Here is a 27,553-nt window from a genome sequence, read left to right as displayed (position 1 = left end):
ATTGATTCTGTTCACTGTTTAGGTAATTCCCAATACCCACACTGCAGCCTATGGTCCTCTGCAAAGCATACTTGGAAAAAATGCAAGTAAGGTTTGAGTGTGTATTAAAGCAATGAAATGTGATGTCACATGCCCACACACCCGCAACCCAGCCCCAGGCTGGTGGGCAAGAAGCCGGCACCGACCTGTTGACCCCAGTTGTGTTTACCTGTCACTTTTCAATAAACAGCAGCAAAATAAAATCTATCAGCAAGGTTAACACACGTAGAGCTTAAGGCTGCACAAGTAGACGAAAGAAGGACGCTGAAGGCAGTGGTTACCGGCTAATTCACCACCCACAACGTGGCAGACAAGGTCTTATGATGGAAAAAAAAGAGAAATATCTTCCCCACATGTCCAGAAACAAACAAGTTATACCCATCTAATAACGTATATGCTTTTATTATATTATTATGCACAACTGCAGGGACGAGGAGCCGGGAAGAACCAACCGACCGAGCAGAACCAGTAGTGGGGAGAAGCTGTGCTGCCAATCAGTCCTGAGAAATAAATGTGTGTGAAAGTGTGTAGTGCTGTGTGTGACCCGCGGTGACACACTTGTTATAATAATTACACAAAATGTGTTGTGTAATTGGAGCAGGCAGCCCCTAATCTCATTGGTTTGTGTTTTGGTTTACATTTGTCAGAATAAATGGAGCATCCGTTAATCTCCAAAGAAGAACGGTGTCATGCTGATTGTTCAACCTTAACCCGCAAAACTTAGAAGAGATCCGGTTACACCGTCGATGGTTCGGCTATGTGAAGTCCAGATGGTTGGTTCTGAGTACTGTCCCCAAAGTTTGTTGGCCATTTAAAATGGATCTGGAAGCTTTGTGCTAAACACTGTTAGCTTTAAGATGTCTATTTTTTGTTCTTCTGCACAAAGATGTGTTAGGCAATCTATGGTAGTAATATCTAAATCACTAGGGTTTTTTTTGTTAGCTTAAATCAGCGATACAGCTCTGGATAATGGCTGGAGACGGGGTTCTTGCCCTCCAGCTTGTGTGGATGTACGCAGTTACTCAGATATAAACAATAACTTTCAATTGGTCTAAAGTGAATCTACCAAACAAGCACATTTTTGAACCCAACATGGTCATAGAACACTCATCCCTCCCCTCAGCTATCTTTCCTGAGACACTTCTGCTGGAACTGGAAACCCATGATACTGGAGGACACAAGATAGCACTTGCCATTTTCTAGGTCCATGACTTCATATGGTGTTTTCCTTCTGGGGCTCTGCTAGTTTGTCCTAAAGTTGAAGTGGTAATGGGCAGCTGTTTCTCCTTTTCTGATATTATTGAGCCAAGACCCCTCACACCAGTGGTGTTTCTGTTGCTAAATATGTGCATGCGTAATGAATGGAGGACCCACGGAAGTGCGGGTCGGTGGGACCGACAACAGGATGGTCCAATGGTTGCTGTGGTTGGCAGAGGTTATTAGGCAAATGCGAGAAAAACACATTATTATTTTCTTTATATCCACAATATATTGATATATTATGTTAGACATTAAGAAATAGGGCTGGGCAATATGGCCTAAAATCAATATCACAATATATTGAGGATTTCACCTTCGTCGTCGTCGTCTTCCTCTGCTTATCAGGGTCCGGGTCACGGGGGCAGCATCCCAACTAGGGAGCTCCAGACCGTCCTCTCCCCGGCCACCTCCACCAGCTCCTCCGGCAGGACCCCAAGGCGTTCCCGGACCAGATTGGAGATGTAACTTCTCCAACGTGTCCTGGGTCGACCCGGGGGCCTCCTGCCGGCAGGACATGCCCAAAACACCTCCCCAGGAGGCATCCTGACCAGATGTCCAAACCACCTCAACTGACTCCTTTCGATCCTAACGATGCACAACTGCAGGGACGAGGAGCCGGGGAGAACCAACCGACCGAGCAGAACCAGCAGCGGGGAGAAGCGAAAGGAGTCGAAAGGAGGATTTCACCTTGATAACTATAAATGGATAACTACAGGTATGCGCAGAGACAAAGGCTGTCCACTAGATGGGGCTGTCACATGTATTACGTTGAGTCACATTTTTTACATGACTCAAGGTGGTACAGCTTCCTAAAGGGACATGAATGTTGCCAACCAACACACATCTTTTCATTTTTTATTATCTAATGTATTGACGTGGGAAAAATTATCACGATAAGAATCAGAAATTTTGATAACGATAAATTTTCGATATATCGCCCAGCCCTATTAGAACCATAAAAAATGTTTTTAGCCCATTTGTTTCCCAAATTTGTGACAGCAGCTTTAATGTTCAAATGAGTTTTTTTGTTCTCTTCTGAACATTTTATTGGTTTTGGAAAACATTTAAATGATACAGTTTAACATGCATTTGGTCTGACCTTGTTCTGCGTTATACAGTGGGTGGCTCTGCTGTGGGCATCAGGCAACACAGAGGCAACTGAGCCTTTGTTCATGTCCAGAACTTGAATGGAGCGATCAGAACCAGACACCAGAACAATATCTGTAAAAACTGTCAGGAAAGGTCAGGATTGGCCCATTTTATATATCTCACACAACCTGATTGCTTGATTTCTGTGCCATTTCATTTTAAAGAATGCCTTTGTATCTAACCTTTAACTGTGAAGCACACCAGTACAGAACTATTCCTGACAGGTTCAAATTCATTCCAACTTAGATAAATATAAACTATCTGAATGCCAATATGGATTCAGATCAAAAAGATCAACATCACTGGCATTAATTGAATCAACTGAGGAGATCACAAATGCTATAGAACGGAAACAATATGCAGCCGGATTATTTCTGGATCTCAAAAAGGCATTTGACACAATTAATCATGACATATTAATTAATAAACTGGAACAGTATGGGATAAGGGGGGCTGTACTGCAATGGGTGAAAAGTTATGTAAGTGACAGGAAACAATTTGTAAAGATGGGCAACTATTCTTCATCATGCATGAACATTGCTTGTGGTGTTCCACAAGGCTCTGTACTGGGTCCTAAATTATTTATTCTTTATATGAATGACATTTTACAAGGCTTCTGATATATTGAAATTGGTATTATTTGCTGATGATACAAATATTTTTTGTTCTAAGGGAAATCTGGGGGAGCTGCTGGGTACAATTACTTTAGAAATGGACAGAATCAAAAAATGGTTTGACAGTAATAAACTGTCATTAAATTTAAGTAAAACAAAAATAATTTTATTTGAAAATTCTCTTATGAACAAGTGCAGATCAATATAGACGATGTGGAAATTGAAAGAGTATTTGAACATAAGTTCCTAGGTGTAATTATAGACGATAAATTAAATTGGAAGTCACATATAAAGCATATCCATAATAAAATTTCAAGAAGCATATCAATATTGAGTAAAGTAAAACACATTCTGGACCAAACATCACTCCAAATTCTATATTGCTCCATGATTGCACCGTATTTGTACTACTGTGCAGAGGTTTGGGGCAATACTTACAAATGTTCATTATCATCAATCTCTACATTACAAAAAAGGGCCATTAGAATAATTCATACAACTGGCTACAAAGATCATACCAATCCACTCTTCTTAAAATCTAAAATTTTAAAATTTCCAGATCTGGTGCATTTTCTCACGGCACAGATTATGTATAAAGCAATAAATAAGCTACTTCCTGACAACAATCTAAAATTATTTTCTAAAAGGGAAGGGGGATACAATTTGAGGGGTGAATTTAACTTAAAATATCCTTGTATCTGTACAACATTAAAAAGTTTTTGCATTTCAGTGTGGAGTTAAGCTGTGGAACAGTTTTAGTGCAGATATGAAGCAATGTCCAAGCATGAGCCAATATAAAAAGCAGTTTAAGGATTTGGTTTTTGCAGAGTACAAGGAGGTTGAGAATTGATGATCTTGTAGAATATTTTCGTTGACATAATTGTGCACTGGTATGTTGCGGTGGGTATCTCTATGTTATTAAAAATATACAGGTCATATATACTGAAACTATAAGGAGGATGTCTGTAGGCTATTGATTGTTAGAGTGGAAAGGGGGTGGGATTAAATAAGCTTAAGCTTCTTCCTGCTCCTTTTTGAACATTACTTGTAGTGTGTTTCTTTTTTTTTTTTGTTGTTGTTTTATTTGTTTTTTTTTCTCTGTCAATTTTCTTCCTTTATTTTTATGTACTGTTTTTTTATATTTTCAAAATAAAGATTCAATCAATCAACTTAGCCCGTTTCACAGAATTTATTGGAGTCGGTAAATGCACTGTAAACCCTAACAAGGGTTTGGAATGCAGACATTCCTAAAGATAATTATAGACACCTAAATGCTTTACAAGTAAAACCCGGAGGCTTGATGTGAAGACTTTTTGAGATTGTTGTGGGTAACATGGAAGTTGTCAGAGTAGATGCTCTAAGCAAGAGGAACAGGCTCACTGTCAGCATCAGTGTGGTCCTTACTGTCCCACTTCCTGCTTCAAGAAGCACAGCAGCAAGAAAAAGGATACATGACAGGAAACCATTGATGGCAGATAGTGCAGTGATGCCTGTTGATGTGGTTATGCAACTTGCCAGTTTGAAGACACTCCGCTGCTTGTATCTAAGAAGAAAAGTAATCAAACAGTTGTGTCATTTTCATAAATGATTTTAACATAACACATTTTATATTTGTTTGAGCTTTTAAACAGCTTTAGGAGAAGAAAAATAGACGCTACATTTTTGGTTCTTATAATATACAACCTTTGTTTGCAATTTAGCATATCAACCAGAAAAAAACCCCATAAATTAAGAGCCCTCACAACCTAAAAAAAAAGGACAAATGTCTATTATTCTAATGGGTTTTACCACCAGAACAAGTTCTGACAGCCTGCAGCACTCTGAGCTGATTGGATGTTAATGGGTGTCAGCAGCATCTGCAGAAACAGCTACAAAATGCCAGGTTTCTGCTACTAATAATCGCTTCCTAAACAGTTTACACAAATGTTAAAACTCTATCATCTTCTGTCAGCTAGAACATTTGTCATTTTTGGGTTGCTTAAAGCAGCTTTCCGGTGTTTTCTACTTTCAGAAATTATGTATGATTTGTCAGAAATCCGTAAAAGTGATTATCTCATCATGTACTATGATATAATGTAAGCAATATGTCTTTTTTTTTTTTTGCTACGCCCCCTGCCCCGCAGAGCTCCGTGCAATAGGAAACTGACCGCCGACCAGAACTAATGAATAGCGTTAGACTACCACTTATTTGCTTCAAATTTAAGGAATACCTCAGCTGATGCAGAGTTGATGAACTTTTCACGGACAAGTCTCTAAAATATAAATATATGAGAACACAACATGACATGAGAACAATACTCGTAAAACAATGTGTTTTAGCTCTGTTTGTCGGCTACTGAATCCCATTTATAAACCAGAAACATGAAGTTGCAATCTTAAAAAAAAACAGAAGGAGCGTGATATGCTTATCAGCCACTGGATGGTAACATCGGATAAGAGAAATACTCCGGAAAGAAGCTTTAACTGTAGATGGATGCCTAGTAAGAAATTGATAAAAGGACAGCCTGTTCTTCAAATATTCCTGATGGAGGCAGAAAAAGTTCCAATATCAGTGAGTAGATGACAGCAAAAGCTTTAAGTTACGTTTTGATGTCATCACGAGTTGTGTCCACATCATACAGGTACAGGTACAGAGCGGGTCCAGATGCCAAGAGAAGAAATTTGTCAAGATAATAAAACTGAGCTCCTCTAACAGGTTTGGAGAACATGTTGTCACCCTAAAGGGAGGAAAGGAAAAAGATAAATCACACCAGTACACCTACTGACATTTTCTTTTCACTGGTAATCACATCAAACCTTCAAATGGGGAAAAAAATGAGGAGGTGCTCATATTTGTTTTTAATGTAAAACAGAAATATGATTTTAGGGTTACATAGAGACACTTTCTCATTTGTTTTTATCATTAGCGATCACATAGAGAAAAGGACTTAAAATAAGAGGGAAAGATGACTCAGCAAACTTATAATAATCACTGATTTATCTTTTTAAGTTTCACACTTCAACAAAATATGTTTTTCTCCATTCAAGGATGATTAAACAATTTACGATGCAAAAAAACATTGTTATTATGTGGCAATTTAAAGATAACACTTCATAACTTTTTTCTCATGTTATAATAGTTCTACGTTCCTTAAACTTTTAATTTGAAGTTCTCAACACAAAATCCCTGTTAATTAAGCAATGTTAACATTTTTATTAATGACATTTTCATTACCTTCCAGAATGAGCCATTTCAGGGCTCTGTATTCTGGCCACGACCACCCATACCCCACTCAGTCTGCTATAAGCTGAGAAGCGCCGATATCAGGGAGACACTCAAAAGTAAAGCCGCTGCGTCTTAGCTTTGTGTCATCACAAATGGGGACTTTTTGAAACAGCCTGTTTTAGGAATATATCTAAAACCAAACACTGACAGAAAACGGATGAATGTTTTTTGTCCAACATTGGAGTGTAGGGGTTGTACAAAATAGTCGACTAGTCGACTTCACGGCTCTGTAGTGACTTTTTATGCCTGTCATCAACTAGTCGCTGTCACATGATAATGACTGACAAGATGCAGTCCTCGGAAAAGACAGCAGGTGATGAGCCCCTGCGCGTCTGGATCGAGGCGGAGGCAACGCGCTTGCGGTACTGACACCGGCGGTAAAACGGACATTTAACCAAACTGTGACCTTTTCCCTCTTGCAATTTAACCTTCCCCTCACCCCCATCCTAATCTTAACCAGTTTGTGCATGCAAAGCTCTGATCATTGACGTGCGCTCCAGACATTGCGTCCTGAGCACCGCCAAATCAGGTGTCACCACCTCAAAAACAAATTAAACACGCGATCGTTCATGTCGGCTCATTTCCTTTCATGTTTTCTGTCTGTTATTTGTGCCTGATGTGTTTCGCTGCTGCGGAGCGAGGCACATCACCTGTTGTCCTCCGATGATGCACCCCCAAGATTCCACTATCTCCGCTCCGCTCCGGCACGAACTCCGCAGCAAAAACGGTCCCGTTGTAGTCGGCCGGCGAGCAGCGGCACTCTGCTGTTTTTGCGGTCGGTAGATCTTTTAGAACTGCAGTTCAAAGGTAACTCATGAGGTGAATATATATGAACCCAGGTAGCAGTTTCTCTTTAGGACTGAGAGGAGATGCAGGAAGATAATAGACAGACAGGACAGAAAAATAGTCAAATAAAAACAAGTTAGTTTTTGTACCTGCTGGTTGCAACAGACACCACTGAATGTAATCAGAAGTGAGGAACAGAAAATGAAATAATTATTTTAATGTTTAGAGCAGCAAGAAAGGCAGGTGATATATATTCACCTCATGAGGTACCCAGGCGCATCAGTGAGTTTGCGGCTGCTGCGCAGGGGGACGGGGGAGAAGACTGAAGTAGGATGCAGAAACTACCGTTGTTAAAAGAGATGTGTCAACTTAGAAAATGTGGGCGCAATTTTAATTGTCAAAAACTCCAGCGAACCTACCGACCGACCCCACCACCCTGCCGCCGATTCCGGCGTATGACGTCATCAACGACTAGTCGAAGTCGACTCTTCGTCTTCGTCTTCATCTTCCTCCGCTTATCCGGGTCCGGGTCGCGGGGGCAGCATCCCAATTAGGGAGCTCCAGGCCGTCCTCTCCCCGGCCTTGTCCACCAGCTCCTCCGGCAGGACCCCAAGGCGTTCCCGGACCAGATTGGAGATGTAACCTCTCCAACGTGTCCTGGGTCGACCCGGGGGCCTTCTGCCGGCAGGACATGCCCGAAACACCTCCCCGGGGAGGCGTCCAGGAGGCATCCTGACCAGATGCCCAAACCACCTCAACTGGCTCCTTTCGATCCGGAGGAGCAGCGGTTCTACTCCGAGTCCCTCCCGAATGTCCGAGCTCCTCACCCTATCTCTAAGGCTGAGCCCGGCCACCCTACGGAGGAAACTCATTTCGGCCGCTTGTATCCGCGATCTCGTTCTTTCGGTCATTACCCAAAGCTCATGACCATAGGTGAGGATTGGGACGTAGATCGACCGGTAAATCGAGAGCCTGGCTTTCTGGCTCAGCTCCCTCTTCCCCACGACAGATCGGCTCAGCGTCCGCATCACTGCAGACGCCGAACCAATCCGCCTGTCGATCTCCCGATCCCTCCTACCCTCACTCGTGAACAAGACCCCGAGATACTTAAACTCCTCCACTTGAGGTAGGACCTCTCCCCCGACCCGGAGGTGGCAAGCCACCCTTTTCCGGTCGAGAACCATGGTCTCAGATTTGGAGGTGCTGATCCTCTTCCCAGCCGCTTCACATTCGGCCGCGAACCTACCCAGCAAGAGCTGAAGGTCAGAGCTGGATGAAGCTAGGAGGACCACATCATCCGCAAAAAGCAGAGACGAGATTCTCCTGCCACCAAACTCGACACACTCCACACCACGGCTGCGTCTAGAAATTCTGTCCATAAAAGTGATGAACAGAACCGGTGACAAAGGGCAGCCCTGGCGGAGTCCAACCCTCACTGGGAACAGGTCCGACTTACTACCGGCTATGCGGACCAAACTCACGCTCCTCTGGTAAAGGGACTGAATGGCCCTTAACAGAAGGCCACCCACCCCATACTCCTGGAGCGTCCCCCACAGGGTGCCCCTGGGGACACGGTCATAAGCCTTCTCCAAATCCACAAAGCACATGTGGATTGGTTGGGCAAACTCCCATGCCCCCTCCATCACCCTTGCAAGGGTATAGAGCTGGTCCACAGTTCCACGGCCAGGACGAAAACCACATTGCTCCTCCTCTATCTGAGATTCAACTATCGATCAGACCCTCCTCTCCAGTACCTTGGCGTAGACCTTTCCAGGGAGGCTGAGGAGTGTGATCCCCCTATAGTTGGAACACACCCTCAGGTCACCCTTCTTAAAGATGGGGACCACCACCCCGGTCTGCCACTCCCTAGGAACTGCCCCCGATGACCACGCAATGTTGTAGAGACGTGTCAACCATGACAGCCCTACAACATCCATAGCCTTGAGATACCCAGGACGAACCTCATCCGCCCCCGGGGCTCCGCCGCTGTGTAGTTGTTTGACTACCTCAGCAACTTCTGCCCCGGAGATCGGACAGTCCATCCCCAGGCCTCCCAGCTCTGGTTCCTCCTCGGAATGCGCATTGGTGGGATTGAGGAGCTCCTCAAAGTATTCCTTCCACCGTCCGACTATAGCCTCAGTTGACGTCAACAGCTCCCCATCCCCACTGTAAACAGTGTGAGCGAGTTGCTGCCTTCCTCTCCTGAGGCGCCGGACAGTTTGCCAGAACCTCTTTGGAGCCGATCGATAGTCTTTCTCCATGGCCTCACCAAACTCCTCCCACGCCCGAGATTTTGCCTCGGCAACTGCCACTGCTGCACCCCGCTTGGCTATCCGGTACCTGTCTGCTGCCTCCGGAGACCCACAGACCAGCCACGCCCTGTAGGCCTCCTTCTTCAGCCTGACGGCTCCCCGAACCTCTGGTGTCCACCAGCGGGTACGGGGGTTGCCACCACGACTGGCACCGGCCACCTTACGACCACAGCTAGCAACAGCCGCCTCGACAATCGCAGAGTGGAACAAGGCCCACTCGGACTCAATGTCCCCCACTGCTCTCGGGACGTGGTCAAAGCTCTGCCGGAGGTGGGAGTTGAAGACCGTCTTGACAGGTTCTTCTGCCAGGCGTTCCCAGCAGACCCTCACTATGCGTTTGGGTCTGCCAGGTCTACGCGGCATGTTCCCTTGCCATCTGATCCAACTCATCACCAGGTGGTGATCAGTTGACAGCTCCGCCCCTCTCTTCACTCGGGTGTCCAAAACATACGGCCGCAGGTCAGATGATACGACTACAAAATCTATCATCGACCTGTGACCTAGGCTGCCCTGGTACCAAGTGTACCGGTGGGCATCCTTATGTTCGAACATGGTGTTCGTTATGGCCAAACTGCGGCTTGCACAGAAGTCCAATAACAAAACACAGCTCGAGTTCAGATTAGGTGGGCCGTTCCTCCCAATCACACCCCTCCAGGTCAAGCTGTCATTGCCCACGTGAGCATTGAAGTCCCCCAGCAGGACAATGGAGTCCCCTGATGGAGCACTATCTAGCACTCGTCCCAGGGACTCCCAAAAGGGTGGGTACTCTGAACTGATATTTGGCCCATAAGCACAAACAACAGTCAGGACCCGTTCCCCGACCCGAAGGCGCAAGGAAGCTACCCTCTTGTCCCCCGGGGTAAACCCCAACACACAGGCAGAGAGTCTCGGGGCTAACAAAAAGCCAACCCCAGCCCTCCGCCTCTCACCCGGAGCAACTCCAGCAAAGTAGAGTGTCCAACCCCTCTCCAGGTCTCGGGTTCCAGAGCCAATGCAATGTGTTGAGGTGAGTCCGACTATATCTAGCCGGTACCGCTCAACCTCTGCCACAAGCTCCGGCTCCTTCCCCGCCAGCGAGGTGACGTTTCATGTCCCAAAAACTAGTTTTCTTGTCCGGGGATTGGACCGCCAAGGCTCCCGCCTTGGTCTGCCACCCGATTCACATTGCACCGGACCCTTCATGTTCCTCCTGCGGGTGGTGGGTCCACAGTTGGACGAGCCCATGTATCCGGTTCGGGCTGGGCCCGGCCGGGCCCCATGGGCGAAAGCCCGGCCACCAGGCGCTCGCTCACGGGCCCCAACCCCAGGCCTGGCTCCAGGGTGGGACCCCGGTAACCCTCCGGGCCGGGTACTCCGACTCTTCGTTTTAACCGCCATGAAAGATCCTTCGAACCGTTCTTTGTCTCACCCTTCACCTAAGACCAATTTGTCATGGGAGACCCTACCAGGGGCACTAAGTGCCCCAGACAACATAGCTCCTAGGATCATTAGGGCACTCAAACTCCTCCACCACGATAAGGTGACGGTTCAAGGAGGAGTCATTACTTGACTGTCGACTTTTAAAAAAATAAAGTCGTGCAGGCCCTATTGGAGTGTTTGTAGAGGCAGTAGAAACCCACATGGCAGCACAATAGGGATGAAAAATGCAAGTTTTGCATAATATGTCCCCTTTAGGAACATTCCTTTACTGAGTTCAAAAATAATGATTCAAGAATACAAGAACACCAAAACAATCACGTGCTAAATATCAGCCAAACATTAAACTAAAGAAATGAAACTATGGATGGTTAGCATAAAATGTAAGAACTTTCAACTGAGAACAGTTAGTTTTATTCAGCATAAGAACATATAAACCTCTAGCCATCTCTATAAATGTCCATTTCAATATTGTTAGGTTGAGAAAAGGCTTTTATAAGTTTGGGATGATTTCAGCCCCATTAATTCAACAAACAAGATCAAGAATTTGGGCTTTGCCTTTGAAATAAAAATAATAATGATAATAATAATTCAACTATAGTGGGGGTCTTTATGCCTGCATTATAAATGTTTCTCACAGGGATATTTTTTAAATGATGTCACTCACAGTTGTTTTCTTGTAATCATGGTTGATTAAGAAACAACTAATTTTGCATTTTAATCCAAAGTGACTTAGGTTTGGTTCACATGGCAGGATAATCATAGCAACTTTTAACCATCCTCGCTCCTACTGAGAATCTTAAAGTTGCAAAACTTAACTGTACTGACCCTAAAGATAATCTTAACAGATAATCTTACTGTGTGTGGCGTGTATTCTCAGAAGGATGTCAGCACCACTCGTATCATAAATAAGTGCTTTGAAACATGTTGGATAATCTTGGTTTGATGTTCAGGGATAAACAAACATGCTCCCTGTTGAATGTGATGTCTGGCCAATCAAAAACCGAGTTGGTAGAAGGGCACACCATGCTCCTCCTCCACTATTTACTTCTAAGTCACGTTTCATCTAGCGAGATTCCTCATCTGAGCAGATAATGTCTGTGAGGGAAAGCGGTTTGTGTGTAGTATTTGTCGAGCCGCTGCACACCACACACTGTAGGACCAAAACTGGTGTATAAAGGTCCGGGAGTTGACGTCACTTCTCCCAGCATGCAACAGTTCAAATCAAACGGCGCCATCTTGGCAGGCAGTAGCCCGCAGCTGGGCTATTTGTTATTGTCAGAAAACTCAATCAAACGGGAAATATGGTAGATTCCTGTTGTGCCCCAGGATGCCAGAACAGACGCGGACGACATAAGGAATGAGCCATCTACAGGATTCCCCAAGATCCAGAACGCCCAAACATTGGATCATTGTAATAAAACGCGCTAGTGACCGGGCTAAAATGAAACTGTGGGATCTCGAGAGTAAAGGTTTTCGCTTATGCAGCGACCACTTCATATCAGGTACTTAAACCAATGTTTCCTCAACTGTATATGGTGTTAATTTTAAATGCTTTTATTACGATTCTTAGTGGGCTTCCTAAACGTATTATGGCATTGCTTTTTCCGTCTCATTACTCAAAGCAACAAGTAAACATCACGTAAAACGTTTCCTCGTGATTTCTGAGTGCTGCCGTTTACTTGCCGTTTACCGGCTAAGCTGTATTTCATTTTAAAGCAATGGTTGATCAACTGTCAGATCACACATAAAAAGCACTTTGGATTGCTATTATCTGTCTCACCGAGACAGATCTCAGACAGATCCTGAGACGCTCCTGCCTGACATATTTATTTTATTCACGGGAAGAAATCAGACTAGTGATTTCTCTTGGCATTCAGTTTATACATTCAAACAGCACAGCACTCTTTTTAAACTTCTTACATGTAAATCTATGTTATTTTTGTTTAATTAGTTTAATAAATTATAAACGTCAGGGTATCTCAAATCCGGTAAGAGGTCCACCCCGACAGCTTCTGGTATTTTTAAAATGTATCCCGGGGCATGGTAAGGGTCGGAGATTAATTTCTGACTATATAAAACGATTTCTTTGGTTTTAAAGTGTGAAGTAAACTCCGACGGAGTAAAATCCAACCTGATACCGTTCATTTTGTTAACTTTGTTGCCTGCCAACATGGCGTCTACTCTCTGAGGGTCACGTGACATCCGGAGCTCTATCCTTGATTTTTTACCACCTCGTGTTGGGTCTCTGGTGCTTTTAAAACTGTCCAACTATTTTAAAATCCTGCTGTGTGAAGTGGGCTTAACATGCATGTTTTTAGTCTGAAGGAAGAAACCTGAGTACTTGGAGAACACCCGCACATGCATGTGGGGAACATGCTAATTCCTCACAGAAAAGCCACAGCTGGGATTCGAACCCACAAGGCAACTTTGCTACAAATACAACACCATGTAGACAAGAAGTGAGTGAGTGTTAGGACTCAGAATGAGACATGTGTACAGGAAGGGTTAATGGTTTGAAAATCTGAAAGCTAGGTAGAAAAAACAAAAGTACAGGTATAAGTGCAGATGCAAGGATGCATTACCATGGTAATAGCTGGCACGGAGCTGCCATTGGTCCAGATTCGAACCGACCGATCATCTGATGCACTCAGCAACCACTGTCTGCTGAGGCTCCAGCTCACACTGCTCACTGGCTTGTCGTGACCTACATTCAAAAGTAGAAAACTCAAATGAGCCTTCTTATATAGTTTAGCAGTCCAAATATTTACTTTTATGGCACTGTTCAGGCAGCCAGACACACTAACGACAGCAGGCTTGTCACGCCACCTCCACTTCTCTACTTTCTGTCTCTGCTGCCTTCTTGTGGACAATCATTTTCATATAGATTCAAGCAAATGGCTACCAAATAAATGTGTTTTAGGAATGAACATCTTAATTTTACCAGGGTTTTCGGTTGACAACTCAGGAAAAAAAAGCTAGTTTGAGAAATGCTTAATTCTGTCAAAAATAACAAAAGTAAGGTAATTATGGAGTATAAAAAGCTGATTTTAAAATATAATTAGTTAGTAATTCTTCACTTGATGTGACAGATGCATTTCTGAGAAGAAACGTGATTGAAAAGCAAATCTATAGAAAGCAGAAAAGATAAAAGACACCGTTTCACCTCTATAGACAGTCGGACATCCAGCAAGAGATGACTTGTACAAAAACAGTGAGCAGTCGCCAAGACCACACAGGATTTGTTTTCCATCACCTGGGAGGTGGAAGAGAAAACACAATTGTCTTCATTAGAGTTTTTTGTCAGATTTATTACAACCACAATTAGGACAACAGTTTTCTTTATTTCCACAGTGAGGGGTTGTTTCTGAAGGAGGACGGTTGTTTGAAATTCTCTTAGAAGAAGCTCACATTCAGCTCCAGCTTTGATTTATAGTGTCCTCTTCTTCCAGGACAAATGAAATTATTTTTTCCCTGTTTTTATTGGCATCATGATTGAAGTTAAAAACTATAAGTGCACCACAGACGAGTACCTCTGCTACATGTCAGTAACCTCAAAATGATACCATCGTACATACAGTAAGTCACAATACTTCATATTTCACAACACCCATTAAATTATTACTCAAAATTTTAAAAAACACAGCTAAGATTAAAGCAATGTCTAATTTTTTATTTTATTTTTATTTTTTTTAACTCAAATTTGTAATCATCTTTCATTTGTTTTATGGTACTGTATAATTTTAAGACTTTGTTGTTCTGATTTTAATTTATTAAATTACTGTTTTAAGCTCATTATGATTTTTTGACTTCATGTGAATACTTTGTAATTTTTGGTCAGCGATGAGTGCTATACAAATAAAATTTACATACTTAATTTATAGATTTCTTTATGTTGTTTTTGCAGGGTCAGTGGCTTAAATTGTAAAACCCTGTTCTGTATATTTACTGCTGCAAATGTGATTGTGATTATTATTAGGTGGTTGTTTATATTTCTTTACTACTTTTTTGTATGTATTTGAAAACGTGCACAAGTTTTGAAGTTTCTTCTACGTTGAATTGCAGATGCATAAAAAACACAACAGATTTTTCCATAAAGGAAAAATTTTGTTAATCTTTTGTACATTTTAACACATTTTAGCTGTCCTTGATTTCAAGCAAAACATGTGCTAAACAAGTGCAGGTCAATTCTCATTTATGTAGTTTGTTTCATGTTTAAAATGAGCAGTGTTCTGCTGTTGAATTAAAGAGGTAAAAAGCAAACAGGCTACATGACTAATAAATGGCATTTTCTACTATGACTATTCACAGGTGATTTACTTGATTTTTCTCCACACTTTATTTCAAATCACCATGATGGAGGGCCCTACATACCTATACACCTATACCTACCGACCCACCTACCTACCTAGAAGAAGAAGAAACAATCTTATAGCTCTTCTCAAGACAGAAACCATGAGGCGCCTCAAAAACATTTTTTTTAAGAAATAAAAATTTTTAATAAAATATATTACTAAAAAATATAAAATTGGGAAAAATACAAATTGTGATTAAAATGTGGAGAGAGGGGAAAAGAAAATTAATAAGAAAAGGTAATCAGATGGTCCAGGGAAAGGTATTTTGGTAGAAAGAGCAGAATGAGAGGGTGGTGATGAAGGTCACACCAAAACCTGAACAAGTATTCAGCTCCTTTTTAAAGGAGACCACTAAGTCCACTGATCTCAGGCTCAGGAGGAGAGAGTTCCAGAGTCTGGGGGCCACAGCAGCAGATGATCTGTCACCTTTGGTCTTTAGGCTTTTGCGCTGTACAACCAGTAGGCTTTGATCACTGGACCTCAGGGACCTGCTGGGTGTTGGGACTGAGATCACCTATGTATGATGGTGCTTGTCCATGTAAGGCCCTAAAGACCAGAATCTTCCTACCTGCCTAAAGAAATAGTTCATATTTCCCAAATATATTAATTCATTTTCAATTTTATTATTTTGTTTATTCCTTAACTAATTAGTTTATAACTCAACATTAATTAATTTGCTCATTTATTTATTGTCTATTTTGGAAGGAGTCCTCCATACTCTTAGCGTATAATGAGAAATGTCATTACACCAGGGCATTATCTGTTTTATAATTTAACCAACATCGAGGTTATGACAGTTACAATAACTGACTCACCTGAGTACTGAAGGCACGAGACTTGTTTGTTGACAACGCTGAGATCAATACTCGGCACAGTTGGGGCTACACTGCCTGCTGGGTAACTGCTGTGGAGGAAACCCCTGAATGAAAAATCAGATTTACTGTTTATGTCAAATAAAAACTTGTTGTTCTGGTTTTTTGGTACTATTTAATTCTCTGCTTACCCATTTCCTGTTGTCTTTTTAGCGGGAGATGTTTTCTTAACATTTATTTTGGGAGCAAACATAAATCTCCTGAAAGGCAAAAATGAACAAAAAGGCAAATATTACTTATTTTCCTAATGCATATTTTAACAGCATTTTTCTCCTAATGCTGTTAATTCATTTAAGACCAAGACAGACAAGAGTTTCTAGACTTAGGTGTGATATTTATCAGAATGACTCTGCTCAAATTTGGAATAGTCTAATGAATTCTGACTTTGCTTTCTTGCATTACCTTGCAGCGCTAGTATATCCAGATGACTTCACCTTTGAGTGAAAAACCAGTGGCGTTTCTTTTATTCCTTCAGTGGTAAAAAGAGCAGAAAAACATGTTCATAGAAACAATATGACAAAAAATAAGCATTGATAATATATGCAGCTGTATAATTTATGTTAGCAAAAATCATTGGGAAGTTTTTAAATGTCAACCAAATATGCAAATAGTGTTTAGTTTAGTTATTTTTTATTAAACTTACCTAAAAAGAAATATCTAAGTTTTAAATAAAAATACCTGGCTGGGAAAAACTGGCATGTGTTGCTGGTTTAGCTGGTAGACCAGCAAGCAATGCTGGTTCAGTATGCTAATCCAGGATGGGATGCTAGTCCACCAGCTAAACCAGCACCAGAATTTAACATGGTAACCACCTATGCTGGTTTTTTCAGCAAGGTATTCACAATATAGTGAGCCTAAGTCGCTTCTTCATCATGGGTGCCCGGAAGAACGAAAAAATGAATCAATGGGGCTAAAAGAGCTATTTTCTAATTCGCTTTGCCATACGCCCTGGATCACAAATATGTTGTACTGCAATTTAAATGAAAATTAATGATGGGTGTTTCGACCACGCCAGTCACGTACTTTGAGATTTATCAGCTTGTAAAAGTTTGTAATTAGCATGACTACACTCCAGAAAAAAGCATGTCACATATGTGATGGTGTCGGTACAGGATCTGCTCGGGTGTAGGATCGGCTCGGGGTCCTTCGACTGCCGATGACGTCACATTACTGCAAATCTACTCGGCTTTCACACATACGTTTTGGAAAGACATCAGCAGTTTTGTTAATAAATTCTTGTTTGTTAACACCTAAATGTTTTCTTTATAATTGTAATTTGTTAATAAAACACCATATTATCTTTGATTGTAAAGAATGTGAAACTGCATAAAACCAACATCGGACTGACAAAAACTAGAACAGTTCTTATATGTGAAGCCATATCTGTTTGTATTAATGTGGAGTTCATCTGTATATTTCCTTAGTTGTTATCTAAATACATTCTTTGATTCAAAATATTGCTTGGTGTCTTTCAATAAAGTTATTATATTTTATTTTGCCCCATTTCATCAACATCAAGAGCTTTTGAGGGTCACCGTTTATCACTTGCTTATATTTTACATTTCCTTTAGAAATTCAAACATATTTTCTCCAAAAAGTGTTGATTTTTGGACTACAGGACTACAACCGCTAAGACTACGACCGCAAATTTGTTCTGACCAATCAAAATCATAACGTGATAACGTAACTTCCGTAAGCTTCATGCTCAGCCAATCAACTGCATTGACGTCATCGGCAGTCGAAGGACCCCGAACTGATCCTGCACCCGAGCAGATCCTGTACCGACAATGGCACCACATAATCTCCTCTCCCCAAAGTAGCTGCTACTAACCAAATGGCCAGATTTAAGGTGGTTCTTTCCTCCTGTCGTAAAGCTTGCTGAACTTACAGCCATTTTCTCTCATTTGTCTCCGTGTCTGGTTCGATGACGTCACTTTCGTGAAGCGCATTTGTAGTCCTGGACTTATTTTCACATAAAACCTAAAATAGCATTTCCACCCGTTCAAAAATAAGCGTGTTCTTGGTATCAAAATGCGTCTTTAAAATTCATGGACATCATGTGTGAAATCCATGGCACAAAACAAGCAGAATTACAAAATAGCGTTTTTAGCCCCATTGACTTGCATTTGCTTTTTTTGTTATTCCGGGGACCCGTGGTCCGGAAGTGACTTAGGCTCCCTATTCAGACGTCTCTCCTCTGATTGGCCAACAGCAACTTGACTCTTCCTCTGCGTCCGTTCACTGTGCATTATTGATGTTTGATCTTAGTAAATATCACATTCAGGCTTGAGTTATTTATAATTATAAAATGTCAACATTGCATTTTTACTCAAAAAAATAAATGTGCTACAGTTTTCTGACTTTTGTTAACGAAGCCAGTGGAAGTGTCACATTGCAGTCAGAGGCTACATTTAAACAACATGAATATTAATGAGTAAAAGTCCTAATCCTGCAGTTTCCACCATCTACTGTATTCCTCCAACAATCTTCTGCACCCTGAAACTGGAACAGGAGAGCTTTTTTTCCACAGAAAACTACTTACAAGGTATTTATTCATACTGGAGACCACAGCAGATTCATTGAAGAAACTAGTGAATGAGACCTTTAAAAACTTCTCTACATTGAGGACAAAGTAATGGTTGAGTGAAACATGCAACTAAACCCATAAGAATAGTCCACCATAATGTGTTTGTGACAGAAGTCATTAAACTGGATATGGGCTTTTTGAGTTCTTGTAGAAGAGGGGTTTAAGGACCATTGGATGACCTCACTCTGCCGAGAGCACAAGATCAGCCACAAAACAGTGGGATGTTTTATTTTCCTCGCTGTCAGATACAACAGTGAGCTCACTTTCTCCGAGGGCCGAGGCTATTAAAATATGAGAGGCTTTCAAACCTCTCAAACACACGCAAGAAAGAAAATGTCTCAGAAAAAAGATATTTAATGCAATTGAATCCATCCGGCCAAAAACACAAAAAACATGATCTGATTTCGTTCTGCGTTGCCTACGCTCAGCAGTTTTGACTGAAGGCTATAAAGTGTACAAGATAGTCATCAAACACTGCTGGATTAATTTTGCATGGATATTTGCAGCTGGAGGTACATTTTATTTCTGAAATAAATTAGTGATGTTGCATTTCCTCTGGTGTTTCCATAAAATTCATATTTCTCATATTTTCCTTTTAATTTTATTTGAATATATTGGATTTTTAAATGAAGCATTTATTCAGCTGGAGCAATAAATTAACATTTACTGATTTTTTTTAAAGGTCGTGGGACTCTGAAAAAATATTTTAATGAGTATTTCTAATTATAATCAGTCATTGTGATTTTGTTAGTAAGTTTTCATGCAGGCTGAACATGAAAATAGTCTCTTACACCTATCTCCTGCGTTAGCTTCTGATAGAAAAAAGACAATGAAACTCTAGGATTTGAAAAGCCTGACTGATATACGTCACACTGTCAGAAAACTTGATTGTGACCTGTGGAAAGTTGGTCCACTCCTTTTCAATAGCTGTGCGAAGTTGCTGAATATTAGCAGGAACTGGAACACGGTGTCGTATACGCCGATCCAGAGCATCCCAAACATGCTGAAGTGGTGACATGTCTGCTGAGTATGCTGGCCATGCAAGAACTGGGATGTTTTCAACTTCCAGGAATTGTGTACAGATCTTTGCAATATGAGGCAGTACGTTATGGATGAATGGCACAACAATGGGCATCAGGATCTCATCACGGTACCTCTGTGCATTCAAAATGCCATCAATAAAATGCACCTGTGTTTATTGTCCATAACATACGCCTGCCTATACCAGTACCCCACCACCACTCGTTCCGCAATGTTGACATCAGCAAACCGCTCACCCACACGACGCCACACATGCAGTCTGACATCTGCCTTAAACAGTGAACTCATCTGTGAACAGGACGCCTCTCCAACATGCCAAATGCCATCGAATGTGAGTATTTGCCCATTCAAGATGGTTACGACAACGGACTGGAGTCAGGTCCAGACCCCGATGAGGATGACGAGCATGCAGGTGAGCTTCCCTGAGACGCTTTCTGACAATTTGTGCAGAAATTCTCTGGTCATGCAAACCGATTGTTGCTGCAGCTGTCCGGGTGGCTGGTTTCAGGCAATTCTGGAGGTGAACATGCTGGATGTGAAGGTCCTAGGTTGGTGTGGTCACATGTGGTCTGCGGTTGTGAGGAAATACTGCCAAATTCTCTAAAACGCCATTAGAGACGGATTATGACAGAGGCATGAACGTTCATTTCATGGGCAACAGCTCTGGTAGACATCCCAGCAGTCAGCATGCCAATTGCATGCTCCCTCAACGGTGTGACATCTGTAGCATTGTGCTGTTTGATCAAACTGCACATTTCAGGGTGGCCTTTTATTGTGGGCAGTCTAAGGCACACCTGTACATTATTCATGGTGTCTAATCAGCCCCTTGATATGCCACACCTGTGAGGTGGGATAGATTATCTCGGTATATTTTAGAGCCATGGGTTTTTTGTGAATGTAGAAAAAGTTTCAGAGGTTTTAGTTCAGCTCATAAAAAATGGGAGCAAAAACAAAAGTGTTGCATTTATATTTTTATTCAAAAAAGATAAAGGCTGACTAAAAAAAGATAAAACTCAGCTCTTTAGGCTAAAGAGCTAATTACCTGGCAATATTCACTTGGAATTTCTCAACAACCCCACAGACGCCCTGCTGTTGTTAAATGGTCATTTTGTTTTATTGGGCCTTAAAACTCTCGTGACATATGCTGACATTACATTAGACACTGAAGCACGGTTAGAGTCAGACAAATCTCCATGTGGCCGCATCTTCATAAAACCACAGAAGCTTGCTGCTTACTCTTTGCAAGTTTTTTTTCTCAATCAAGAGTAAAACATCTAGTCAGGAAAGCGATTCTTTATATGTGAATTTTTTATGCAGAGCAACTGCTACTGTCTGTTTACACCTCTAGCCAACAAAACATCAGCTTCTACAGCCAGCTGGTTCAAGGTCCTAAAAGTCCTGCAAGTATTCAGCTCACTAATGAGTAGCCATTTGAGTTTTTAATGCAGTTTAAACAAAAACTTTGACTTTTCCATTAACATACATTTTCTTTTTTTATGTTTTCCAAATGCAGGTTAATGCCAGATGTGACTGACAGAAAATGGAAATGGTCAGATGACTACAATTTGGTTATATGAGATAAAGAGAGGGATTAATTCTGATGGAAACAGTTTTAAAAAAAGTATCTACAAAGAATATTTAGTAATATGGCAACAGCTTTCAAAACTGCACTCTCAGCTCTTTTAAAAGAGCTTATTCAGACATGTGCCAGACATACAAAAGAAGAAAATTTTCCTTTCCAGGAGTCTCAGGGGTTTATGGTGTAATTTGTCTACGGTTCTGCAAATATCTTTAAGGAGATGCTTGGGGTGCACGGTATGAGCTAGCGTGTAAATGTTTGTGGTTATCTTTTTCTTTTTTTTATCTTGTACAGCATTTCTTGGTTACACAGAAGATCCACTACATAGTCTGGTGTGGACAAATCCCTAGCACTAACCCACAAGCTCCTGCAGCAGAAGAGGTTCAAGCTGTCATAATGCGCCAATAGACAATACATGAGTCCACTAGAGCTATAATCTGGGCTCATTTATGAGCATTTTTTAGTACAAATGTGTTCAAATCTAGACTGGAAGAACATAGAAGTAAAAATTAAAGGGATAGTAAGCAGTTTGGCTTGCTTTTGACACCCCCTAGTGTCCATTATTAATTATCTGTGGTCAAAGCAAAAGTGAAACTTATCTCCTTGCTGTGTGTTAATCTTTTTAACACCTTAAAATAACTCAAACATCTCCTCAGCCTTTATTAGTTTATACAGGAATGGTTCATCACTAAATCAAACAAATCACTTGTGTTCATCATCTAAAACATGCAGGAAACGTGCTGGAAGTAGACTGTAGTGCCTGGCAGGGGCGGATTTAGGACTGAAGAAGATCCGGGGCCTAACACACACACGCGCGCGTGCACACACACGTGACACGCACTAGTCAACATCATATATGTCTTGTACCACATAATTTGTAATCTGAAGCTACATATTAAGCATTTTCAGGGCAGTTCCTGTTAGTGTTTAGTGTGAGATGCTAGTAAATATTCCCTTTCTTTCTCCAACAACTTTACCTGATAGTAGGCTAACTTTAGGCAAACCAGCAGCACAACAAATATTTTCAAATAAGACTCACAAACCTGAGTCAACACCAGTCTCATCAAAGCTGGGGTTCTGTTGTTGTACTTTTTGTCTAAAAAACGTCCTTATGTCCATCTTCACTCATGCATTTCAGGCAGAGAGTAGAAGAAGCCGGCTGCTGAAGGGCTTCTTCTTCAGTGGTGGAGGCTCAGGCAGGCTGTATACAAACTACTGCCAGCTGCTCCCTCTCTGTTGGACTTTGGTACTGCATGTTACTTCAGCGATTTAGATCCGGGGCTTTTCATGAAACATCCGGGGCTTCAGCCCAAGTAGCCGGGCCTAACGCCGCCCCTGGTGCCAGGTATGTAAGCTCAAAATCCACAGGTGGCAGCCCGGCACTCTAAAGTTGCAAATATGGTATTCTGGCCATAGAGGGTGGTAGGGGACTGAGTGACATTTCATTATCCATGTAAAGGGTCATCTTAGCACCTAGTGGCTCAAGAAAACAATTTTAAAATATGAAAAAGTTGCATAGCATTCCTTTAAAGAGCAAGTAACATCTAAATATACATATATATATATATATATATTTTTTTTTTTTTTGCTGATAAGTGTCTAATAGTGCTGTAGACATACAGTGTGTAATCACTATTTTAGCAGTTTAGTGCAACTTACTTTAAATTTAATATTTCAGTCCAAAACTGAAATTATAGCTCCATCTTCAGGTTAAAACTCTGCTCCACACTGATTAAGAATCAGCCACAGCTGACTGCTGTAGCTCTTGCAGAGTGACTTCAGTGCAGTGCAACGTGGCTGCACTACACTGGACTCCTGCTGAGTCTCACCGCGCCTCCACCTCACTCAACCACTCACCTGACACGGATGACACATTGGCATTGGAGCCGCTCGCCTCCTTAAGAAAAACGTCCTCCTCCCCTATTTTCTAATGACAGAGGTGAACAGGAAATCCTCCTTCCTGCAATCACTTTCTGTGTCTATTCGTCTCCTGAACGACAAGTCTGCTGTTTGCGTGTGCTCGTGTGCGCACGCTTGTTAACAAGTTTTTTTTCCGACTGAAAAACTATGCGAGCGCACACAGGGGGGTGTAGGGGGGTGACGCTCTCTTGGTCCTCCAGGCCAAACCTTTTCCCCAGGTATTTATCTAACACGAAGTCTGGTTGAAATAAGTCTCCACCCATGCCTTGACTCCCACTTTGTCACACCTGTCCTGTCTCCTCACTCTGTTTAGTCCTGTGTCTCCTGATTACTCCCACCTGCCTCTCGTTTTCCAATCACCCACGCTCCCAGCTCCTCCTGTATTTAAACCCTGTCAGTCCTTTTTGTCTTGTCTGTTCATTGCCTCATTGTCCAGCATGTTTTATATTAAACCTTGTTAAACTGTTCCCGTCTGCCTGCCTGCCTTCTTCCACAGCGTGTGGATCCTCACCTCCGGCTCAACTCACCCGCGCGTTGTGACAGAATGAACCGACCTCCTGAAGGATCCAGCGGGGAAGTCCTGCCCTGGGACGGTCTGCTCCCAGGGCTCACCAGCTTCAGCTCCACACCATCTCCTCCACCATCTTGCCGCAGACGCCGCCATCAAACCTCAGCCTCGGCGATCCCCTCCACCCTCCCGGAGCCAGACGGGGGGTTGGGCTGGGAGCCACAGCTGGACCGCTCTGGCTTTCTGGGCACCAGACTGGCGGCGTGCTCCCCTGGAGTTGGTCCCCGGCGCTGGGAGGGAACCCAAGCCCCGCCGTTACCGCCAGCCAAAGAGCTGTGCCACGGGCGCCCTGCAAATCCAGCTGACGTCACTCCCGGCTGCATCTCCTCCCACTCCAGGGGGCAATGAGAGGGACCAAACCGTCGGTCAACCCGGCGGAGTTTGCCCTTCTCCAGGCTGAGCTGGTCAGTCTTAAAAATCTCATCAGCCTCCGGGAGTTCTGGCTGGACGTTCTGTCCTCCCTGCTTCTCCAGGAGGCGGTACTCCAGTCAGCGCCTTCGGTCCAGCCAGCATCCCCGCCTGCAGCAGCACCGCCACCGGTCCAGCTAGCATCAACGCCCGCAGAGGCTCCGCCCCCAGCCCAGCCTGTCCAAGAGGCTCCGCCCCAGATCCAGTCGTCGCCAAGTCTGGCGCTTCCAGTCCAGTCGTCGCCAAGTCCGGCGCTTCCACTCCAGTCGTCGCCACATCCGGCGGTTCCAGTCCAGTCAGAGCCACGTCCGACGCTTCAAGGCAAGTCGTCAGCGCCATGTCTGGCTCCTCCAGCCAAGTCGGCGCCAGGTCTGGCACTACCAGCCAAGGTAGCAGCTCCGCCTCTAGCCAAGTTGGTGCCTCCAGTCAGACGCCGGCCCCCAGATTCCAGCCTCGCCTCCTGTACCCCAGACGCCGGCCCCCCAGACTACGGCCTCGCCTCCTGTACCCCAGACGCCGGCCCCCCAGACTACAGCCTCGCCTCCTGTACCCCAGACGCCGGCCCCCCAGACTACAGCCTCGCCTCCTGTACCCCAGACGCCGGCCCCCCAGACTACAGCCTCGCCTCCTGTGCCCCAGACGCCGGCCCCCCCAGACTACGGCCTCGCCTCCTGTGCCCTAGACGCTGGCCCCCTAGAGTCTGTCTTGGCCTGCGTTGGGCGTCCGGTGCCGTCCTTTAGAGGGGGGTACTGTCACACTTGTCCTGTCTTGTCTCCCCACTCTGTTCAGTCTCCTGATTACTCCCACCAGCCTCTCGTTTTCCAATCACCCAAGCTCCCAACTCCTCATGTATTTAAACCCTCTCAGTTCTGTGTGTCTTGTCGGCTCATTGTTTTATGTCCATCGTGTTTTATATTAAAAACCTTGCTAAACCATTCCTGGTTGCCTGCCTGCCTTCTTCCCCAGAGTGTGGATCCTCACCTCTGGCTCAACTCACCTGCGCATTTTGACACACTTTAAGAATTGCAATAATGAAAGTCACAGGAGGACTCACCTAAACTAAACTAAACTAAACTAAACTAAACAGAAGGATGTCATTAACAGAAAACTTATATTATGTACACCAAGTTCTGTCAACTGGTTCCACTAAAGTTGCTTGAATATAAAGAGTAAAGAGTAAATGTAATATACATGGTTATGTAAAAAATACATTTATATAACTCTTTACATTTAAGCAACTAGGTTTAGTAGAACCAACTTAGTTAAGTAAAGTCAACATTTCCATTCTTAGAGTGTAGCTCTTGTGTCGATCAGATTAAAGATACACTAAGTAACTTTGTCACATTTTTAAGTCATTTTCTCTAGCCAGTAACTGCTAAAATTACCCTCAAATCCAAAAGGAGATGGGTATGCTCAGAACAGACAAGCTAGAGGTGGTTGGTGAGTCAACATCGGGAAAGCGTTTTGTGATTGGTGAAAGCTCAGAGAAAATAAGGATTCCAATTGGATGCGAACCACCTACCCATGCTATTGCAAGCATAAATTGAATGTACGGTTAGCTGGTCTAAAAACACGAGTGCATTGTGAGGAGAAGGGGAAAACTGTTCTTATATTGGATGGATGGATCAAACAGCAGCTCCTTTTCTAAAAACTGTACAAACAAACGTAAAAGATAAATGGCTTTTCAGGCAAATGAAGGGCTGCTGACCTTTCTTTTGGGGATGATTGGGTTCCTTATTCTTGAGAACAGCATTCAAGGGGGATTCAGGCAGAGGAGAAGAACTAAAGACAAGGACAGAGGAGAAGAGGAGGGGGACGACGTTACTGGAAGTTTAAGGGCAACACTTTTTCCACTGGTAGTGATTGTTAGTCCCTCTAATTGTGGGCGCTGTAATATTGTTGACTCATGAAAGAGCATATAGCAGGGTAAGTTAATATGGAAATGTTAGAGTCAGAGGGCCCTACAGGCAGTAGGGCAACCAAAAACAGACCACACGTAGTATTCTACTGTACTGCTGGTGTGGTCAAACAACTAAAATGAGCAACAAAAGTCATTATAAGTCTTGTTGTACCAAGGTGACTACTTTTTTCTTTGGTTTTAATGGTATATTTTTTTTAGATTAAAGGGAAAATGTTGTTATAATTTGTTTTCTGCTTTTCTTTAACAAATAGGTTAATTTTAAAAAGGTATTTTTCCCCCAATTCTGTTGATTGCTTTAAATTTTGATCATGATTCTAAAGTCACTGGTAATTTGGTACAACTATACAAAAGAAAAGAACTACTGAAAACATCTTTTGGTTGTTCCATGTGCTAACTGTTTCAATACAAATGAACAAAGTATACAATAAAACAAACTATTTGTATTCATGCTTAATAATAGTCACCAGTTTCCAACATGGAAAACTTGGCTGCAGCTTCTCTTTCTATGATTTTTTTATTTCATAAATAGATTTTTTTACTCAATCCTGAAGAGTAACTGCAAAACTTACTAGAGCACTGACAAATCACTTCAACATAACTCCAGATGTACCTTGGAAACACAGAGAAGCCTTCATCGTTTTCCTCAGACCTCTGCAGGTGCGCCAGAAACATCTCCAGTAAAACCACACATGGAGTAAACAAAGAGCTGACTAAAGCCACCATCTGAGAGGCAAAAAAATCAAGTTGAAAGGCCATCGTAATGCAGCAATAATGTGGATTGATAAATTATTGGAAATACTCACAGACTTATCACACTCTAGAGAGAAGGACCATGACCCAGCTGTGGCGATGCTCAGATCAGAGTTATCTAGACAAAATTATGTTCATTGTGTGTTTTATTACATATTTATTAGAAAGGTTCAAAAGTGAATTTGAGGAAACATGAAACTCTGCAGCCCTCTGCTAACCAGAAACTGCACTTTACTCTGCCGATTGCTAAAATAAATGCCTACAGTTAGCTTTTTCAGTTTGCCAATCATCATTATAAAGCACAAGAGAAAGAAAAAGAAGGTTACTTTTTTGTTGGAATAATGGTGGAGCCTGGAAGTAAAAACAAGAGAGTAATCTCTTTGGATGCATAGCAAAGAGCTAAAACCAAAGTGAACTTCAGCGTGGACTAAACTCATTTGAGGGAGCTAAAGGAGGCTACAAAATCATGGACTGATGGTGACCTGGCTTTGTTGCTACTGGACAAGTAACTTTTTTCACGCCTGCAGCAGCGTACCCTTGTTGACATGACAGCGGGACCTCCCATGTAAAGAAGATCCGCTCACCTGTTCAGTTCTTTAATCCATCGTCACAAACTTCTATCATCCTATCATCCTTCAGTCATCCAACATGAACCAGTTAGTTTACTCTTTTTTTTAAATAACGTAAATAGGATCTTTTAAACAGAGTGTT

The 27,553-nt window shown here is 42.7% G+C and overlaps 1 protein-coding gene across 7 annotated transcripts in view; it reads right to left on the bottom strand.

Moving 5' to 3' along the window:
- Positions 1-27,553, bottom strand: part of wdr27 (WD repeat domain 27) — a 71,366-nt gene that overhangs the window by 36,406 nt on the left and 7,407 nt on the right. For 6 of the 7 annotated variants that reach the window (XR_008565683.2, XR_008565684.2, XM_054750146.2 and 3 more), the window contains exons 10-20: positions 26,896-26,960; positions 26,703-26,815; positions 25,880-25,953; positions 16,471-16,537; positions 16,200-16,268; positions 16,012-16,115; positions 14,008-14,097; positions 13,427-13,548; positions 5,646-5,779; positions 4,514-4,605; positions 2,399-2,520 (exon numbers count right to left, since the gene is read on the bottom strand). Coding sequence is in view for 5 of the 7 variants with exons in the window: in XM_054750146.2 (XP_054606121.2) it covers positions 2,399-2,520; positions 4,514-4,605; positions 5,646-5,779; positions 13,427-13,548; positions 14,008-14,097; positions 16,012-16,115; positions 16,200-16,268; positions 16,471-16,537; positions 25,880-25,953; positions 26,703-26,815; positions 26,896-26,960 (1,052 nt within the window). In the remaining 2 variants the exon portion in view is untranslated. The remainder of the gene's footprint in view (positions 1-2,398; positions 2,521-4,513; positions 4,606-5,645; positions 5,780-13,426; positions 13,549-14,007; positions 14,098-16,011; positions 16,116-16,199; positions 16,269-16,470; positions 16,538-25,879; positions 25,954-26,702; positions 26,816-26,895; positions 26,961-27,553) is intronic. The other variant, XM_054750145.2, reaches the window with a different exon arrangement.

The sequence above is a fragment of the Nothobranchius furzeri genome, chromosome 12 (assembly GCF_043380555.1).
Source record: "Nothobranchius furzeri strain GRZ-AD chromosome 12, NfurGRZ-RIMD1, whole genome shotgun sequence".
Lineage (NCBI taxonomy): Eukaryota > Metazoa > Chordata > Actinopteri > Cyprinodontiformes > Nothobranchiidae > Nothobranchius > Nothobranchius furzeri.
Note: the sequence above shows the minus strand (reverse complement) of the source record. Positions and strands in the feature narration are given on the sequence as shown.